This window comes from Serinus canaria, chromosome 12 (assembly GCF_022539315.1).
Source record: "Serinus canaria isolate serCan28SL12 chromosome 12, serCan2020, whole genome shotgun sequence".
Lineage (NCBI taxonomy): Eukaryota > Metazoa > Chordata > Aves > Passeriformes > Fringillidae > Serinus > Serinus canaria.
In genome coordinates this window covers 14,811,609-14,832,371 of record NC_066326.1, presented here as the reverse complement: position 1 = coordinate 14,832,371, position 20,763 = coordinate 14,811,609, and the positions used below count along the sequence as shown (strand labels likewise).

At 41.7% G+C, this 20,763-nt stretch overlaps 2 protein-coding genes across 7 annotated transcripts in view; both read right to left on the bottom strand.

Moving 5' to 3' along the window:
• STAB1 (stabilin 1) overlaps window positions 1-10,889 on the bottom strand; it is a 54,792-nt gene extending 43,903 nt beyond the window's left edge. For 2 of the 5 annotated variants that reach the window (XM_030228145.2, XM_030228147.2), the window contains exons 1-5: window positions 9,595-9,909; window positions 4,050-4,186; window positions 2,482-2,597; window positions 1,314-1,399; window positions 226-295 (exon numbers count right to left, since the gene is read on the bottom strand). In XM_030228145.2, coding sequence (XP_030084005.2) covers window positions 226-295; window positions 1,314-1,399; window positions 2,482-2,597; window positions 4,050-4,186; window positions 9,595-9,675 — 490 coding nt within the window. In that variant the 5' untranslated portion in view covers window positions 9,676-9,909. Of the gene's footprint in view, window positions 1-225; window positions 296-1,313; window positions 1,400-2,481; window positions 2,598-4,049; window positions 4,187-9,594; window positions 9,911-10,800 lie in introns of those variants that run through there. The other 3 variants (XM_030228144.2, XM_030228146.2, XR_007778601.1) reach the window with 3 other exon arrangements.
• Window positions 10,890-17,770: 6,881 nt separating this feature from the next.
• Window positions 17,771-20,763, bottom strand: part of NISCH (nischarin) — a 29,585-nt gene continuing 26,592 nt past the window's right edge. For both annotated transcript variants that reach the window (XM_009091031.4, XM_050979222.1), the window contains 3 exons: window positions 20,176-20,304; window positions 19,649-19,810; window positions 17,771-19,169 (listed from right to left, as the gene is read on the bottom strand). In XM_009091031.4, the coding sequence (XP_009089279.1) occupies window positions 18,541-19,169; window positions 19,649-19,810; window positions 20,176-20,304 (920 nt within the window). In that variant the 3' untranslated portion in view covers window positions 17,771-18,540. The remainder of the gene's footprint in view (window positions 19,170-19,648; window positions 19,811-20,175; window positions 20,305-20,763) is intronic.

The window sequence follows — 20,763 nt, the reverse complement described above, 5'->3', positions numbered from 1 at the left end:
TTTACAATAGGAAAAATGGACTGTTTGAGTGAGAGTGAGGATCATTTATTTAGTGGGACAGTGCAGAAGGGCACAAAGACAAAATGCCTAGACACCTGCTGTGGAACACTGCCAGCTCTCTGCCATTTTCCCCCTCTCCAGCACCTTCCCCACTCCATCTCTTCCTCCTCCTTCCTTGTTTTCAGTTATCTTTGTGGAGGTTTCACTTGAATTACTTGTTCTTACCTGACTGACAGTCTGGGCCAAAACGATTTTCATCCCGGCAGTTCTGGCAGCCATACCCACTGTATTGCTCCTAGAAGGGCCCCAAAATTTGTCTGATATTATTTTTCTATATCATTCTATTATTTCAGACATCATAATAGTTTAAAGTCTCTCCCCATTTTTGATTTTCTGTGATATTTGAAGCAACACAGTGAAGAAAACTGATCTGCTCAGTGCCCCAGTACTAACCAGCCCCCGTGGCAAAGGAGATCCCAGGGTGAGCTGACACACAGAGGGCATGCAAATGCAAGGAGACTCTGCTGGGCACTGAGCAGATAATGTCCTAATTAGAGACAGACAGGAAAGTTCCAGCTGGCTCCTGACATCTCTCTGAAAAAGGAATCTGGAGTTCATAAATACCAGTGGGATTTTTTACATTGATTTCACGGGGCTCAGGGACCTTCAGCATACATTTTAGTTGATATAAGGTGTCTTCGAGTTAAATCCAAAATCAACTTTTCTGAAACACAAGTCCAAGAGGTAGGATTTGAGCTGTTAATTAAGGGTGTTGTAAAAATATACAGTTCATCAGGGAAAGTTTCAAGTCTTCATTACCCTATACATTTTAGAAACATCACTCTATTAAATTCAACTGTGCAGGAATTGTTTATACTTTGGTTGTACTAAGTCTGGAGTAGTAAAGAAAAAAGTATCTGCCCTAAATTCTTTCTTATCTCTCCTGTTTTTCCTGAGAGAGGGAGCCTCTGCCTACCTGGGTACAGCTCATTAACAGCCAAGTGTCTCAGGGCTTCTTGCAGCCATAGACAGATACAATTATTTCAACTGATCAGGGGTTAAATGAATGCAATTCTTTCCTTATTTCACCCTTGAGACTCTTCCCAACTCCACACCATCACCAACAGTGTTTTAGTGCTATTGCTGACACCAGCAATGCTGCAGGAAAACCACAGACACTGATGCTGGGATGAGAGGAGCTGCAAATGGCCTTCCAGGCAGAAGGGCAGCCTCCTCCCAGAGCTCCTGCAGACACCACACAAACAACTCCCTCTGACAAAGCACATCACCCTCAGAGTAAATCATGCCCTCACCTTGCAGATGCAGGTCCCATTCTGCTGTATACCATCCAAACACGTCCCATGGCCATTGCAGGGATTTTCAGAGCCACCTGGACACTCTAGCAGGTAAGAGACAGGACAGGTGAGATTAAGTTGAACAACCAGCACCTTTCCATCTCCTCCTGCCCCAGGTATTCCAGCTGTACAAAACAAAGGCCAATTCACCAGCAAATTATCCAGCATGCCTAACACCAGCCCAGAGGTGAAAGGTCTAAGGAAAAGTCCTAACAAGCCATAACTAAATTTCAACAAAGGCACTGAAACATTTTTTGAGGTTGGGCCACTGCAGCACTGAGAGGTGAGAGCAGTTCTGGAACTAGGAACAGACAGGAGCCTGCTTTGCAAAGACACTGAGCATTTTCAGCTCTTCTTCTCTTCATGGAGAGCTGGAAGTGTGCCAGAAAAACAGAGTCTCCACATCTTTAGAGTGGGGTACCTCCAAATTTTGAGGACTATTTCTGATAATTCTGAAATCTGTGATTTTTCTGATGAAACTAGTTGCTAATTCAAAGCTAGTATGAGAACAGGCTCAAGCACTCAAACAGTCTCCCATTTTCTGCAGAACTGGAGGGGGCCTTTCCATATTCTGTCAGTCAAACATGTGAGAAATGTTTCACTTAGTAGGTCGTGATTTTGGATTTTTGAGACAAGACAAAACAAATTCTTATTATTTGGCATAAATCTGAGTGGGAGTTCTGGGATTGGGATTTTCACTTGGGTTGGAATTGCTAAGTATTTTCTGTGGCTGAACAGCTGCCTGACTCCAGACTATAGAGCAGCACACGTGGCACATGCATTGCAGACAAGAGGGATATCAGAAAGATCTTCCTCTTCCTTTGGAAACTTTTGCAAAGAGGAACAAAAACATCCCTTTCCAAAAGTTTATTTTTATAGAAGAGACAAAAGGAAGTTCCACCACAGGAGGTTATGTTATGTGTTAAATGTAAGGGGATTCAACTCATCTGGAGCAAGGAGACTGTGCTGAACAGACAGATGTGCTCCCAGACAAATTATGGAGACCTTGTGAGTGTTCAAGGAATAATGAAAATTAATCACCTCAATATAAATTTAATACCTCCTATTAAAACTGGTTTGACCTGTTCAACAGCTGCAGGTTGTTGTAAAAAACCCCCAAACTTACCGTAGCACTCTGTACCCCAGAATCCTGGACAGCACTTTTTCTCCTCAATTTCCTTCTTACACATGTGATGGCACCCTGGCAGGGAAAGGGTATTTTCTCCTAACTTGACAGAGTATCTTAAAAAGAATAATCCAAGATTATGATTATACCACAAATGCAGCACAGGCCTGCTGGAGGGTTTCTAGGCAATCACACTGCAGTGCCCTGAGCTCTGAAGGGCAGGAAGGGCCCTCCTCCCCTGTTCCATGCACACACACAAGAAGTTTCACCCCAGTTATGTCTTCTCTAAAGAGGCCCATTGGTTCAAGCCTCAGAGATTGCTTAGAAGAAACCTGTCAGGGACTGGGCATGAGACAGGCTCTTGCATCAGGATGGAAACCTTGGGTGCTGAAGGGTTAAACAGCACAGAAACAAAGGTAGGATTTCCAGGGTGACTCAGCATTGAACTTCACATCTAAAATAAGTTTGAAAGAACAAAATCTCCTTTCAGGACTCGTCCTTTTGTGTCTTTTACTGAAGATTCCAGATCAAAATGCAGTAAATTTGGATTTAATAGCCATATTATTCACAGATCCTCTATTAAATCATGGACAAATGCCTTAAATCCCTCAAGGAAGCATCTTCTTTTCAACCCCTCATCCCTCCCCTCCACACACAGGGTGAGTCCTTGGTGGCAGTGCCTCTTGTTCTGCACGTACACAGTACAAAACTATTCTTGGGTCTGTCCAACAACCACCACAAGAGTAGATAACACTCAGAAAAGCTGCATAGACTCACATTATTCTTACACTTCATTTTATTTTTGGCACCACATCCTTCCCAAAAGGAACTTGGAAATTGTCTCAATAGCATTGCTGCTTTGGCTTCATCTGACTCCTGTTTGTGTGCAAAAACTGCTGTAAACTGCAAAACTGCCACCACTATTTTAAAAGTATTTTGAGGGAATCAGAGAAAGAGCAGACAATGGGGCTATATACTAACAGTTAACATTCACTGCTGAATACATACACAAACAATAACCTATAGTGTTTCATTTTACAAAAGCCTCCTAGTAAATTCAGTTTTCCTTCATCCTTTTCCTACCTGCCAAACTCAACAGAGTATGAGCAAGGAACACATGAACAAGCAATTGTCATAAAGTGAACTAGGAAGGTTAAAAGTTCAGAGGATTATTGCTGGAAGCTGGGAGGATATACAAGGGGAACTGTCATTAATTCTTTTTCTTAATAAGCCACTAAGGAATTCTGGGTCTGAAACAGGTTTTTATGCTAGACAGACCTCTGTTGAATTGCTATACAGCAGGATTAACAAACTCAGGTTATTTGGGGCAAGTTAAGAGGTTATTGTCATTTAATTTGTTCTGCGTATATAGAACCTGCCCAGCCAAAAGTCTGTGGCATTTGCAAAGAGAAGAAAACAACAATAATAGGGGCCATAAACCCATCTGAAACAGAGCTCCATGGACCTTTACAGCTCAAAACCACGTGTGTGTTCTCCTGAAGAGCACACTATTCCCTGCATAGAAGGGCTGCACCAAAAGCATACCACAGTTAGGAAACAGGCCTTACCTGCAGTCCCTCACCCCTGACCTTTGGGTGGTCTTTAACCAGCCTCTTGGACACAACATTTTAGGCACTGCAGCACAAGAAGTACACGCTGTATTCAAGGTGAACATCGTCTTGACATTGCATCGCATGGATTTTAACTTCAAAAGAGAAAACAGCACGGAAATAGCCCCAGATTAAATTGTTATCCCAGGCACTTTTCTTGTCAATCTTGTAATATCTTTATCAAGTTGCACCATTAGTTAGATACCACTGGGGAGGGCAGTGGTCAGTGCAGCATACTCTTACATGGATTAAACCCTCCTGCCAAGGTGCTGCATGCTTGGATCCACTGATCTAAGATAGGAGCAACTGGGCAGATCACAGCTATCTTATCCTTCCCCTATGACCCACAGCAAAAATCCTAACCATTTCTAAAATAACCACAACTCTGCTCTGCTAAATTCAGCTTATCTTTTTCAAACATCTGGTAGTGGTGTGTAAGGACAAGCCCTAAATTAATAACCCTTGCCAGAAGACACTGAATTAAAAATCTTTTCCATGCCACTGATAAAATTCAGTTCATTGCTGATCCATGGATCTGTAGAGCAGACTGTGTTAGTTCAGTCCATTTCCCAGAGCCAGGAGCTGCTCACAGAAATATTTATCGTGGCAACTGTCTGTGAGGAGGCACAGGGAGGTGGATGAAAAGAAAAGGGGCTCTTCACCTCTCTGAACATCTCGATGCTTTGACCCCAGGTGAGAATGACTCCATAAACATTGGCATGAAGATCAGGTAGGACACTTGGATATATCACATGGCTGGTGAATAAATCAGTAAGTCCTTCCACCCAACCAGAATGACTTTAGGGGTTTGGTTTTCCTCACAGGGCTTTCCTGCATCCCTGCACAACCTTGCTTTTCCAAGAGAAACATAGATGACAAAGTACAGCTTCAAGAGTGAATGATCATCATCACATGCCAATCTGTCATTAAAACTTGTGATTTTGCTCCAAAAGCATTTCCTTGAATTTCTAAACTTCTGGAAACAAGCAACTGCATGGAAAGCTCATTAGTAATTTTGAAAAAAGACAGTATTTGCCATTGCTGATGACAGAGAAAAGCTGAGGCATGAGCTGTGTATGCTCCAGAAGGTCATTGACTGGAAAAAACCCAGAGCTCATCTCAACTGTGCCTCTACAGGCATTGTATTTTCTAAAAATAAAAACATTATATCAAATTTTGGGAGAGGCCTTGATCTGGAATTTTTAAGCCAATCCTGAACAATGCTGCTAATGCAGCAGCCCTCCTGTCCTCAAAACTCCGTGTTTTGGATTCCCATCAGCAATCTCAGCTTTGCTTCCTCTGAACTTAAGCCCAAATACATACATTTGCCTCAAGGCAAGGGAGGAAGCCCGTGGCTTCCCATCAGTTATCAAGAGCTCAGGAAGGCCCTCCCAGATGATAGGTAGCAGACCCTGTCAGGAAAACCTCCTGAGAGATAACCCTCAAGTCTCAAGTCCACAGGGATATGTCCCTGGAATATTTCCTGACTCCTTCCCTCTGACTGGTGTCGTTGAGCTTTTGCTCATGTTTGTGGATCCACCTTCTGCAGCCATACATGCAAGAATGCTGCCCAGTGAAGGAAATGATTTCTGTGGCTGTGGTTGCCCTTCCCACGGATATTAACTTCTAGTTGTGCTTCTGAGGCTTTCCTGCCATACAGCAACCTCCAGTTCCCCTGGCAGCAGAATCTCTAGGAACCTCTTATGTCAAGGACTCCCTTGCAATATAAAGAGCTCAAAACTAATCTGAGATCCACCAACTCCATCTCTCCTGTGAGCACCAGCTTTACTGATATTATCCAGCAGAACAGAGATCAGCTTTGCTGTTCCTTATGCACAGAGCAGGCAGAGGGGATTTCCCATTTTTCATGGAGCAAAACAGAGAAGAAGACAAGCAATATGGATGAACAAACAAGGTACTGCCTCCAGAGTACTCTGTCTCCAAAGACCAGCAGGGCCATTGATGGGGTCAGCTATCTGATTGGATCTTAAACGAGGACTCCAAATTAAAGCTGGGCTTTTGAAAGGAACCATTTGAAGCACGTGGGTCTCACAGAACAGACAGCTCCTGCCTTTTTGGTTCCACCAAATCCCAGCATTATCCTTTCCTGAGACAATGGCTCAGAAAAAGGAATGGGAAGATGCCTGAGCAAGAAATACAAACGTGGACTCCTTCCTGTGAGTTATAATGCCACAAACCTCTACCAAGTATCTGAGGCACCCTATCCGTATCAAAAAGACCAATAAACAGTAGAGCACAAAACACTAAATTAAAATGCTCCAACCTTCTATTTCATCTGTACTTTCAGGCATCAGACACAGTTGGGCTATTAAATGTGTTCTCTGTCATGGTGGTGCAGGAAGATACCATTATTCATACATTATTCTATTTCCCTTCTCTTTCCTCCATCAATGTGGCTCCATTTCTCAATGGAAATGAAGAGTGGGAGGGATGGATATCTGCCATTTCCTCCCAGTTGGCATGTTTAAATACTTGCAGACCTCTAAGACAAGACAGTTATTGTGGAATCCCCCCTACCCTACGGGGACACTAGATAAGCTTTAGGCAGCTTTCCAGTAAGACCTTCCCCTTTTTATGAGGAATATGCTTGTGTCAGCAGCAACAGGCAGGGGGAAAGAGGAAGAAAAGAGCTGAGTGGAAAAGTATTAAAAAAAAAAATTCCCTTCTAATTTGAGTGACAGAACTGATGAAGCAGTCATTTTCTGGAGAGTTTTGCTTCTTAGGAAAGCAGAAGAGGGAATCAAGGGACATAAATGCAATAGTCTGGATACTCAAATTCTGGAAAGGATGAAAGACAGACAGAAGTTTGAGTCAGAAGTGGCTCCTGGGGCACAGCCTCATGGAAAACAATGATGCACTGCTCCCTTGGGCTCATCTTTGACTGCTGTTTCTAAGTGCAAAGCCACGGGAAAGGAAGCAGCAAGAGGGAATATAACTGTCCCTGTGATGCAGCAGTGCTGCCTGGTGACAGTCACTGTTCTAATCAGGTGATGTTGTGAGCCTGGACTGGGTCACAGTTTGTGTACAAAGGAACAGGAAAGCAGCACTGATGCTCTCGAACATCTCCAAAATGAAATCTTTAAAGTAGAAGACATCCAGCTGTAGCCAAAATAATTTAAGAGCCAGGGTGCCTCTGTCTTCCAGGCTGTGCTGTGCTCTTTCCCGGCACTCAAATGCTTGTGCAAGAGCGACCACTGTTCTCTGCACTCAGCTGAAACACACAGAAACTTCTGGATGCTGCAGAGTTTCCTTCCCTCCTCTCTGAACAGATGTCCCTCACTTCTCAAGTGCTCATTTCTCGTATTCCACCTCAAGAGAATAAGCTGGGAAAGTATTTCGTAAGGGCTAGATTCATTCCCCTCATTTTCACTCTTTATCTTTTCCTCCCAAACCATAACACAAATCCTTCTGCATGGTAGAAATCTCAAGGAAGAAAGAAAAACATATTTGGACGTCAGTGCTCGGCTCCAACAATCCTGGGAGCCAGTTCTGGAAATAGCCATTATCTAATGAATCACACAGTTTCCAGGGCATTTGTCCTTTACAAAACAGAGCTGTAGACACATGCTCGAGTCATTATAGTGATGAACCTCCCCAAGCAATTCTCAATAACACTTGAGCTGAACAGAGCAGCAGCTCCTGGACACACAAACTCTTCACACTTGTTCAAGGAAGACACTTTGTAGTGTGAAGATGAACAATCAAGCTCAGAGATCACAAAACATGAGATTTACTGTTGCCCTGGGTTTCCCAGCATCTCAGCTGCAGAGCACTGGAAACATGGGGATGCTCACACAACTCTCCTCATTTCCCACCTTCCTCCATTCCTCCTCCAGCACAGCCTGGGATTGGGCTCCTCCCAGCAGAAAAACTTCCTTGGTTCTCACATCTGCTGTGTCTTCTCCAGCCCATAGCAAGAGGTATAAAAAACCAAATCAGAATAACAGTCACTGTCATGTTTGAACCATTAAAGCTGAACCCTGAGGTCACATCACTGAAAAACAGGCAGCACACAATCTCTCTTCTCTCTCAATGGCCCCTGTGAGCCAAGAAAAGCCTCCTGTGGAATCACAGCACTTTTATTCCAGTCAGATCCAATGGGTTTTCTAAACTGCCAGAGAAAGCTTCATTAGATCCTTATTTTTCCTTATCTCCCATTATACCCTTACAAATGTTTCTTCTATTTCTCCATAAAGAGGGAATTTTTGAGGAAAAAAACTCTAAAAGGGAGTTATTCCTGGATTAAGTAAACTGCTCCAGAGGTGATTCAAAACATTTAACTTCTCTGTAAGTGGGTACTCACTACCTAAGAATGAAATGGTTTCATGCCAAGCCAGAGACCTCAGTGATGACAGAGATCAACAGAGTGTCTACAGGTAGAGACACCTACATTTCCCCTTACAGCAGCTGAAGACACAAGCCCATGCCTCTGAACACAATCTGAAACCCATCTGCCTGGAACCCACGTCTCCAGAGAGATGAAATCCACCCCTAGAAACACTTCATGTTTGTGCTCAAGTCACCACAATGATCCTGCAAGCCCTCCTAGTATTCATTTATGGCCCTTTCATGAAAGAGTCTATACAGAAGCTTCCACCCAAAGATCTGACACTGAAGCATCTTTCCAGTCCTCTGGCTTTTTCTAAATCAAGTCCTTAAGACTCACAGGTCTGTCCACTCCCCACAAGGCCCTGCTGTGTCATTCAAGACAAGACAACCCTACACAGGTTGTTTCCCCTCCCCAGGGAATTTCCAAATGGCCCCCACAACTCTGGGCTTAGCAGGCCAGTTCACTCCTCCAAGAGCAGGACACAAGGAAGGGGATGGCAGGAGACAATATAAAGTGAATTAGAGAGAATTCCAGCCCACAGGAACTGGGCTGCCTCACCACGAGTCTAGAGAACAGATCTACAAAGGTATCACACATTCTCCTAGGTGCTGCTGCTAAACACAAGAACAGAGAGGAAGGAATCAAAGCAAAATCAACAAAATTGAAAAAAAAAATTGAAAGTATTCAACAATCCTTAGCGAGGAGTTTTGGGAAATATAATTGAAACAAACTGTTGCAAAGGGACAAATTGATGAGACTGTAAAATTTTTTTTTAAGTAAAATTCTCCTGGGAAACTTATGGATCTGTCCTGATGGATACAAAGTTTCTGTCCCACATACTGAAAGTAGCAGAAGACAAAGATGCTGAGTTATTTCCCTCTGATGTTGCTTCTTTCAAGTTCTATACCGAACACAGACAAGAATTTAATCTGATTTAAAACTGAAGCAGCTCCCTTCAACCTTATATTTAGTTCCTGAGTTTGGACTACAGAGAAGACACCTTACAGCCCTACATTTATTACTGATTTTTTCTGCAGTTAACTAAATGTAAATGAAAAAAATGAGTTGTGGAGAGGACTCTTTCCTAACATGCTACCATCCAAATATGAAGAACTTTTCAATGAACATTTAAACAAAGACCCGCAGACTTACCTTCTGACTCTGGCAGTCAGCTGTGGGAGTGAAGCATGCTGCTAAGAAGAAAAACAGCAATCCAGGAGGATGCATTTTCATGCTTTACAGGCAGGACCCTTTACACAAAAGGGGTGGCGAGAGAGGCTGCAATTTCTGTAAGATAACACCGCCTACTAAGAATCAGATCCAAGACAAACCAGAGGTTAAAAGTAAACAGGGAGAGAGCATTTTTGCACTGTGCTTTTTGGCTGCAAAGCCTTCAGAAATGGATCTGCTACTTCTAGTGTGATTTCTGAATCAACATAACCTTTTTCTTTCCATTCTTTTTTTAAATGCACAAGCAGAACTCCTTAGTAAAAGGTTTACTCAAAACAGGAACATCTACGGATTTCCTCTTACATATCAGTTCAAAACAGAAGGAAGGAAATCCTTAGTTTTCAGCTAATTGGAATGAAAAGAGGTTAACTGTATGCTTAACAGAAGGCAAATGCAGTGGGCAAACTTAAATACCATAAATTCATGAAGGCTAAGTTAATTTCCTTTTGCCACTGATGTGAATATGTCCATAACACCTCAAAGTGAAGGTAGAGCTGAGCACTGCCTATGCCAAAGTATTGCAAGAACAAAGCAATGAGAGTGACAGGCTGTGCTTCAGAGGAGGGATGGAGCACATTGCATCAATCAATCAATCATTTTGGGCAGGCTTTGATATTTTTATTTTAAATAGTTGACTTTCTCAGCAAGAAAAGCTGATGCTATGGCAGCAATGGCAAAATTTATAATTTCCAACTCTGCTGACAGCTTGATGAATCCAAGGAGCACTTCCACAGCACTCAGAACAGGAAAGTCCCAAAACAGGATTAGAAAAAAATACACACTAACCCAAGGTACAGTCTGCAATTTATATTCCCTTTGAACTTTACAAATAACTGATTATTGTTTTCAGATTTTCCATGGTCTTTGTCTCCCTGCACTGCCAAGAGAGCCCACTATCCTGAGCAGTCTAAGGACTGCTTCTGTTAGCAACAAATCTCACTAAGCAATGAGGCACCTTCATATTTTCAAACCATTAATAGCACATGAAGGTACCTAAATGAAACCAGGACAGGGAGCCATTCTTGTGTTTCCATAAATAATGAGAGCATTAATACCTCTTTGCCCCTGCATCCCCACAAAGACACACATGCTGTGACATACAAGGTGTATAGGAAGCGCTGTACTTACTGGTGCCGTTAGCTGTGCTTCACTTCTGCCTTCATCCTACAGGGAAAGGCAGCATGATGAACAGCCAGCCCTGCTATATATCCTGCACTAACAGGAAGCAGATAAGGCACTCAACCATCCACTGCAACCCATGTGGGCAGCACCAGCCCACAGCTCAACCCAACAGCTCAGCCCACTTGTCCTGCCGCAGGACAGCGGCCGCCCTGGGACTGTCGCTGCCCCTCTGTCAGGGTCAGAGGGCTCACACTGCCCTGGAAACCATTTGGTACCCTGAAGGTCTTCAAAATGAGGCAGAGGCATCATGGCTCAGCCAGCTCTGGTGGGATGGGAAAGTCACAAATGGGCAGTGGGGACACTCGTGTAGAGAATAGAAGCTGTACAGTGTTTTCTTGGCCTGCAGTCACGGCCCTGAGCTGGCCATGGAGACACAAGAATGAGGCTGCTCCTCTGCTCCATGCTGCCCCAGGAAGATGGTGCAGATGGTTGGGTTTTCCAAGAGCTAGCTGTATGACACAGGGATTAAGTTGCCAGCATCCACACATAACTGATAAATTTTTAAGGTGAAAATAGCTCACCCTGGGACACTTAAAGGTCCATTGGATTATTTAATGGGTCTTCAGACAATTTTCTAAATGGCTCAGCACTGAAGATGGTACAGGGCAAGAAAAGACACACCAAGACTGATTCCAGGGCTTTCCACTGCTGCTTATCATCACTGTATCTGACCTACTGCAGGGAAACCAGGAAGGGAGAGAAATGCTTGGTGAAATTCCTGTCTGAATTAAATAAATCAGATTCACAGCAACATCAAAAGGTTCACAGCCAGCTTCCTTATCTGACCTCACCTCAATTAAAGACTAGCAATACAAAAGCAATACACAGGCTAAAAATGCAAACAGTGAGTAGTGCCATTGTACAACAGCAGAGCATAAACTGAAAAATCAAAAGGTCATCTGTCATTAGACCCTGCTTTCCTGACCAAGCAGCATAAGCAGTGTGGGTTTCAGCCACTGCCTACGAGCTGCTCTGAGAGAATGGAAACTTTGCTGACCACCACTGCTGGAGCAGGAACTCCAAAATCTGCAACAACTTTGGATCTTCCTGATTCTGGAAATTAGTAAGAAGGTGAATCACTGACCATCTCTAAATTAAAAGATGGCCAAGAGCCATTAGTAATGTTCAGTGCACAGAAGCCAAGGTGCTCTCAGCAGCAGTGCCTGCTGGCAGTGTCATGAAAGATGGCAACACCAGCAGAGAAACAGCACAGGAAGCAAAAACGAGCTAAACAAACCCAAATTACTGCTCCACTCACAGTTTCTGTTCTCTTCTCATAGATGGATTCCTCCTAGGCAGATAAATGTATTTTCCCATGGATGACATCTATAAAAACTTTATGTCTTAGACACAAAATGCATTGGATCAATTTTTTGATTCTGCTGTTTAGTCCAATACTCTTCCAAACTGTCAACAAATCGAAATCCCAGTTCCCTCACTCATCTAAATATTAGACCCACTCATGCACAGAGGCATCTCTACAATGTATTTCAAACCCCCAAAATCTCATAAAGCAGATCCTGAGATTTGCCAGAGAGACTTCATCAAAAGAGAAAACTTAGGCAAGGCTTGTAAAGATCTGATGACAGAATACACAAACAGCCCTGTGCAGGCATGGTAGGAGGATTTTATTCACGTCCTAGTCAATTTTTGATTGGAATAGGATTGTGCAAATCCAATTTTAAAACATACAGTAGGAGTTGTCAACTGTCTGCCAGAGTGTTTATCTGTGAGGTTTCACACATGGATTTTATTTGTTTTAGAAAGCATGGAGATTGACTTATCTGTCAAGTGTCTCTTGCCCACATAACAGAAGGTGGCCAGTTTAGCAGAAGTCATAGACGTGGGTCTCAGAAACATCTTCAAATTCTGGCCCTGACTTCTTCAAGATGACTGCTACAAATCGCTTAAAATTTACCTTGTGGGCTCAGTCTCCCCCATCATCAGCAGATTGTTGGCTGCAGGAATGCTCAGGGTTTTTCTCTCTCAGGCAAAAATTCCCTCTCTTTTTATTTATGCATCAATGACAAGCTGAGTCCTCTAAAGCAACTTTTGTAAAACTTGGAATTTTTATTGTGTACACATTAACATTTAAAGTTGAGAATCTGCTGGCAAAAATTACTCAACCTGTTTCACAGGAAAAGAAACCAAAGCCCACCTGGGTAAAGGCAAAGGATAAGGCTACAAACCCTCCCAGACTCCCTGCCTGCCTGTGCCACACACTGTGTTTTAAAATGCTGGGTCACCAGCTCTGCTCTGTGAAGCGTGTGCAGCTCTGACCAGATTGGGCAATTTCCTGCTATTGAAATCTTTTGTTTAGAAACTACAGAGCCAAGGCAATGATTTGCTATCCAGTCCACCTTGCCACACAGCTTCTCTGGGAACTGACCATTTGGTTACATCCACAGAGAGAAAAGGACTCTTGTTCTGCACTTCTGGCAAAGCTGGGAAAGGACATTAAGTCCCTTTGCTCTGAATTGTAAGGCTGTGAGTCTGAAAAGGATTAAACAGGCCAAGCCAACAGTGCTTGTGTGTAGGAATGGGGCCAGCTGAACCATCCTTACCCAACATACCCTCAAGGTCCTGCTGAAGATGCAAGGACACAACCCTAATATGCCTTTCCTCTGGGCAAGTTGGAAGGAACTGGAATTTTAAGGTTTGCTCATAAAAGCAAAAAAACCTGCAAGGATTGCACAGAGAAGAGAGTCTGTTTATCCTTCTCTTTCTCACACAGTAATCCACTTCCAAGCAGACAAGTAGGGCTGCCTGAGCACAATGCTGTGGCACAATTTAGAAAGAAATTGTTGTGGTTGCTCACATCCTGTTACTCCAAAACCTCTATGGACAGCGGTCCCAACATCAGTAGATAAGTGCTTTAAGTCTGGCCTATCACTTTCTCTTGACTCTGAGCTCCTTTACATGTTATGCTGCAGTGAAAACCAGCAACATTTTCCGGTTTCTTGGTTTTAGTTTTGTACCTTTCCCATTTATTAATCTGGAATTGTACTGGAAAGTCAGGCTCTAAATTCCCCACAGGTACCCAACATTAATTAGAATTCTGGGTAAAACTGTTTGTTCCAATAGCTGAGCTATTGAAACTCAGTATCTGCTGACAAGGAGCATGATGGCAGAGGAAGGGAGCGCTCCCATGAAGTCCTGCTGATCCCTGTCTGTAAGGGATACAAAGGGCCTACAATGTGCTTGACTCAACCTGTACCCAACAGTTTGCCAAGGACAGCACTGAATGTCTGCCTGAGAACAGATGGAGATGGGAGTCAGAATCCTGCTAGCTCTGCATTTTCAGCAACTTCAGAGATGCTAGGGGGTTCTTGTCATCCCCTCTCAGAGACCCTGAAGACTGAAGCACAAGGGCTTCATGCCCACCTCATTTACTCTGGCTACTGCTCTTCATCCACTTATTCGGGTAGATTTTTCCAGTGTTGGCCACTCTTTCTGGATCTAATGAATTTCCCATCCTCCCTTTTTATCACAAAATTTTAGCTTTCCAAGTTACTAAATGCCCTTTAAAATCAGGTGGCCATCAAGCTACAGAAGCTTGTAGTCTGCTCTGAGCCACAACTTCCCTGCTTTTCCTCATGTTGCTGCTTTCTGCCTAAGATTTGGTATGTTTGAAGATTAGTACTGCAGAAGTAAATTTTCTGATCAGAATGCAAGTAAGATGCAGCAGCACTTCGTGTTACACCAATTAAAAACCCCCACCTTATTATCAGGGCTGATAAGAACAAGCAGGTGAGCCAGAGGGGCTGATGGAAATACATGACTGTGCAGTACATCCACAGACAGGCAGAGCAGAGCTCTGTAAAGCAGCACAGGAGTGGACACAGGACAGACAGGATGCAGGTCACACTGTCATTTTTTCTTGCAGAGAAAACAGTGTAGCCCAGGTCAGCATCTCATTTACTTTCCTTCCTAATGAGGTTCATTTACAATTTTTTAATTGTAAAATGTAAGGGAAATTTTAAAACCTTGATTCTTGGCAGATGACACTGAACAAAAATAATTGTCTGTGTCTTCCTAGGGTGGCAAAATTCTGCATCAGCTGCAAAGCCAGAACACAGAAGTTTGAGAGTTCAGGAGATACTTTCTGGACCAAGGTCCCCCCACCTGCCTCTGTATGTTTCTGGTCATAACTTCAGCTACCCAGATATTGTCTTAATGTTGAACAAGGGTTGGAAGGTGGAAAGAATTTGAGGACAAAGGGTTACTAAACAAATATGCCTGCAGGGCTTTGTAGTGCTCTTGCAAAAAGAGAGGCAAAAATCAAGACTATTCTATGTAACCTCAGCTGTTGGCAGTGACTTCATTCTGCAGAGCTTTCTGTAGAAACTAAATGTGGAAAGTTCTGGGAAATCTTTATGAACTGAAGCAATCAGTTTAGTTTCGAGATAAATGATTGTACAATTTCAAGAAAACCTCACTTAAGTTCCTGAAGAAGAAAAGATTACATTAAAATTAGACAACAAAGACAACAGGTTGGCACTGAAGAATGACAGTTTATGAAAATTTTCAGCTTAATATTGCACTTAAATGAACAGAAATGCACACCTACAAAGCACTGACTCCAGCAGGCTCTAACACAGAGCATCTCTCCTCTGGAGACTGGCTCGGAGAGTTTGAGCTGTTTAGGCTGGAAAAAAAGCAGGCCTAGGGAGACCTGACTGCAGCCATATCAGTATTTAAAGGGTTTTTTTAATGAAGGACTTTTTACCACGGGGAATGTTTTTTAAGTGAAGAGATTTAGATTAGATATAAGGAAGACATCCTTTACTCAGAGGCCCTGGCACAGGTGGCCCAGAGATGCTGTGGATGCCCCACCCCTGGAGTGTCCAAGGCCAGGCCGGATGGGGCCCTTCAAAAATCAATCACGTGGGTGGCAACCCTTCCCATGGAAGGGGGGTTGGAATGAGATGATCTTGAAAGTCCATTGCAACAGAAACCATTCTGTGATTCTATGAAAGCAGCAAGGGATCAGATATCTGTTAGCAGGAGAGAGAGGGGATTTCTTGTTTGGGGGTTGGTTGGGCTGTCATTTTTAATTTTTTTTCCAGGTAAAAATGGAAAAAGAGGTGAAGTATCGAGGAAAAAGCTTTATATAGTCCATGCTCTACTTAGCAGAGAATAAAAGGTGATTTATTGAAAAAATGCCCTGAAAATAAACAATTCTGATAGCATCACAGGTGAGATAGTTAATGGAAGAATCAAAACATACTGCAGTATGTACTGAACATTTCATTAATCTTGAAATGTGATCAGTGCTTACCAAGATATAAAGGAGGAATTGCAGCTATTTCCTGGAATAATAATCTGTTCCAAAGGCACAGATTCTATGTTTTAAACAGCTGTGAACCTAAAAAGAATTTCAAATTTAACCAGAGATGTGTTTTTATCTACAATAAAATATGAAAAAGAGGCCTTATCTGCTCTAAGTATGTGACAAGCAGGGGGTTGTCCCTGCTTACTCTGATATAAGATTCTCTGATACTCACTACTGTATTAAAATACCTTTAAACTGTTGGGTTTTACAAAAGGTGCTTAAAACACAACTTGTGTCTGTCTCAAGCACAGGGCACCCCCAGAACAGTCTTTATTTATAAGATGGAAGCAGGGCTGACTTATATGACAAGTATAATCCTCATATGAGAGACAGATCTGTCCATGTGGGCCCAAATCCCAGGCAGTTCCAGAGGATTTCTTACAGACTCCCCTCATATTCACTTATAGATTTATTTGTAAATTATCTGTTTACCTGGCAAGTCCTCAAATGCTTTTGAAAATCAGACTGTTTAAGTTGCCACAGGCTCCTCAAGTGTTAGCTTGGACAATTATTAATAAGTGATTAACAGAGCTACTTCAGAAAGAACTAGTGAAGACCTAAGATTTCTTTTAATTACTTTATTCCTAGGATGTTTAACTTGGAAATTAGCTTTTTCTACCCAATGATAATTAAACTTAAATGAACATAAGCAATCTTGAGATTTCAGAGAATAGAAGAGCTCTAAACTAAATTTTCCTGTACTTTTCTCCAAGAGCCTGCAGTACCTACCTTAACTGTTCAGTTCAGTCTAAGCTTAGGGAGTTAGGCTTCCTCTGTCAAACTGGGAGCAGAGCTGGACTCCAGTTATGCTCATCTGTGCTTGCTTTGGGAACTCCACTGCATCCTGCAATATAATTTGACTTTGGCTGCCTCTGTCTTTGTCATCCTTGCACTGACTGCAACATTCCTGGCTTCTGAAATCCAAAAAGCACAGCCAAGCTCTGCAACAGCATGGAAAAATACTCTGTGAAACCACCAAATTCCTAACACCACTGTGGACATACCCTTATTGGAGAAAACTCATAACTTGTTTGAACCAGACCCTGAGCATTTAAAGCTTGACTGTTGGATGTTCCCAGGTCTCTTCCAACCCAGATTCTCTATGTGCTTAAGGGGCACCAGTTTTAAGCAGCATCAGCTGCCATCTAATTATCAAAACTGTTCTTCCCTTCTTAATCCCACTGGATATAGAACATTCTTTTTCAGTGTCAATATCTGTCTTCATAATAGTGAGTAGGGATTTTACTGTCATGGGGGATGCTAAAACTTGTTGGGCACAGTAACTGTCAAGTTAAACACAACAGCTTAGAAAGAAAATCCCTAATATCTAATAGATAAGGAAAAGTACTTGAAATAAATCCTCAAATTGTGTTTAGAGGCTGCAGATCCTCAGTTTCCATGACTCAGCTGTATTTCTGGACTAACAGTCTTGTTGTAGCAGAATAAACTATTTTCTTCTTTCATCTTTCTGCACATTTCATTCTTTACAATGCACTCTAGGAACAGAATGTGTGCTGCTGAACTGCCATATGGTATCCTGGAAACACAAAATATAAACTTGAATAAAGACAAGGCCAAAAGAAAACTGTCAAATTACACTTTATTTGTATTGACAAGATAGGCAAAAGAAAGACTTTTGTGTTCAGAGATACAAATCCATTATTTGCTGACAAAATGCCAATATACCCACATTGGGTATTTCCACTTTATTTCAAGACAATACTGAGGGGATCTTTACCAAGCAACTCTTTTATCCTTGGATAAGGAAAATGAATGCCTGTGAAAATAGTTTCATATGAAAATTTGTTACCTGTTTGTGGCTCAAATTTTACTGTTAATGATTGGCAGCAAATAATTACACTTGGCCTCAAAGAAAAACATATGTAAAACTGTAGGATCATTAAATAATAAGCATTAGCAGCATACCCAAAATACTTCTTGTACAAAGAACATTGCACTTGAACATACACAAGCATTTACCCTTATTTACACATTAGAATTTGTATAGAACAGCAAGACTGATATATACAGAAAAATAGTGGAAACCTTAACAGCCCCAGATGACAGAATATCTAGTGTTGACTCCTTAAATTTTCCATACAGTTTCCCAGGATGTCTCATGTGGTTTTTTTCACTATATACTATTGCATAAAAATAGACTGTACAAGAAGGTCAGTCCCCAGTTAACACTTCAGAATATTTCTATGTACTATTACATGTTCACTGCACCAGGGAGCAAAGGAGTCCAGGTCAGCTCCTCATGAAAACAAAGAGAACTTGACAGGTGCTATTGACTTACTCACTGTGCTTTACCTTGTAATACATACTGAAATCACTTGGCTGTGCAGTAACTACCCTGTGAGTTCCAAAGGCAATTCCCTACCACACAGGATCTCCCACTGTCTTGCAAGCAATGAAATTAATTTCTCCCTACTTTCTGCACTTGGGATAAAAATGTACCACTGGATCTCTCTGCTCCTGCTGCCCTCTAGTTTGGAATTTCCTTTTGGGACACTATCAGTTTCTCCAAAGTGATCCAGTGTTAAATTCTGCATCAGGTCCTGATTCTGAACATCATCAAACACAAATGTAAGGGCCTGTGGATATGTCTGATACCCCATGAGCACTCTGTCTAAATCCCGGATTCGTCTTCCATCTGCAAGCTGGTACTTGTCTCTCTTTGGTGGCTCCTTAGCAAATTCAGGTAGTGGGTAACTGATATAATCTTCATCAAAGAGGAACAAATCAGAGCTGGTCAATATCAGTGTTTTAGGTTGAAGTGAACTAGTGTTCTGAGCAGATCCTTCAAAGTGATTTACTTGAAATGCCAACACATACAGAAGGATGTTGAGGGATGGAAGATTGGTCAAACCATCCATCTTCTCTGCCACTAGAAAAGCAAGGTCCCCAATTTCCTCTTCATTTGGATAAATAAATTTTACTCTGCTAGAGTGAATCAGTTCATAATTCTCCATTTTTCCTGCAAGAAACATACATTATTATATCTCTATTTAGTGCTATACAATATTTTCTTAATGTAGTAGGATAAACAACAACCAGCTTGATAGCTGGTTGTAGCTGGAAGAATTTAAGTTTTGTATCTATTGATACACGGCTTTTGCCTATAAACAATGCTGAAGAATTGTATTTCTATTGCAAGTCTCTGCCAGAGTCGTCCTTGCATTACCAACATACTTTTTTGCAAATTTCTAACCATGTAAGTCCAGGGTGAAAGCAAGAATCCATCACTAATTTCACTTGTGCAAGACTTTTACATACATTTAGCAATCCTGCCCACATAAGACATCTAAGATAATTAAAGTCGGGAACTTAGCTGAAGTATCAAATAGGAAATAACTGCTGCATAAATGTCCCTGAAAGGAGTTTTTAATCAGAACAGTTTAGGTGAAGCCTTAAGTATGATGCCTAAATAAGTCATGCCATGTAGAAAAGACTCACCTGTGTTCTTACTCCCAAATTCAGAGTAGAAGTCCTTATCTACTGGTTCAGGTGAAGGAGTGCGTGCAAGCAGTGACAGGACTGCCATAAGCTGCTGTATGAAGGTGTGAGTGTTGTAACTGTCTCTTGTCAGGCAGGTGACAATGTGATCTGCAGAATGTCCTGAGGAAAACACAGAACATAATTCACTCACTGTGGCATTACCATTTCTTGAACCAACATGCAACTGTCATCAGAAAAGATTTTTTTTTTAAGGATTATTTCTCCTGAAAACATGCATCACTATTCAGAAATCTTTCACATTCTGGAAAACAATAACAGAATCCTTATAAATCCTTCAAAAAATACATAATTTTTCTTCATTTAAAATACAATGTGCACTTATGATTCAAATCTTGCTCCAGGGATTCAAGAAAAAGGAGCAACAGAAAACCTCTCTTCCATCTCACTAATAAAGGCACAGATTCATCTAAAAAAGACTAGAACAAAATAGAACTGAAAAAGCTTAAAGCACAAGATGTACGCACCAGTAATTCGGAAGTATTGGTCAAACAGGCCAACATTTACTGACTGCAGGTCATTAAGTTTTAGCACAAAGCAGCAAGAGAGGTGGAAAGAACTGTTTTCACAGACTGAGTTTTCTTTGTTCCAAAAATCTGTTAAAGAAGTATACATGATAAAAAGGTAGAAAGAAAAAAATTGTTCTGTCCATAAGGATAATTTTTATATTACAATCTAATACTATCTGACAATAGAAGAAATTAAGAAAAAATTGGGTACAGTGGCTAAAAATTTCTCAAGCAAAATACAAGCAATTTTTATTAGGAACATTTTTTAAAATATTTGTCCCACACCAGATTTAAATCAGCACATGCACTAATAACACACTTTAAGTGAATGCCCACCATGAGGTTCATTACCCTTTGCTTTCCATTTTCATTATGAGAGGAATTATGAAATGACATCAGAGAAAAGCATGTATCCCATGGCAGCTAAAAGGGTCTGTCTGAGAAGCAGACATGACTCAAGACCCTGTTTTTTTGAACATAAAAGCCTTATGCAAATACCGACCCCTTCAACTAGGAGGTCTAATTAAGAATATTGACCAAAATTGG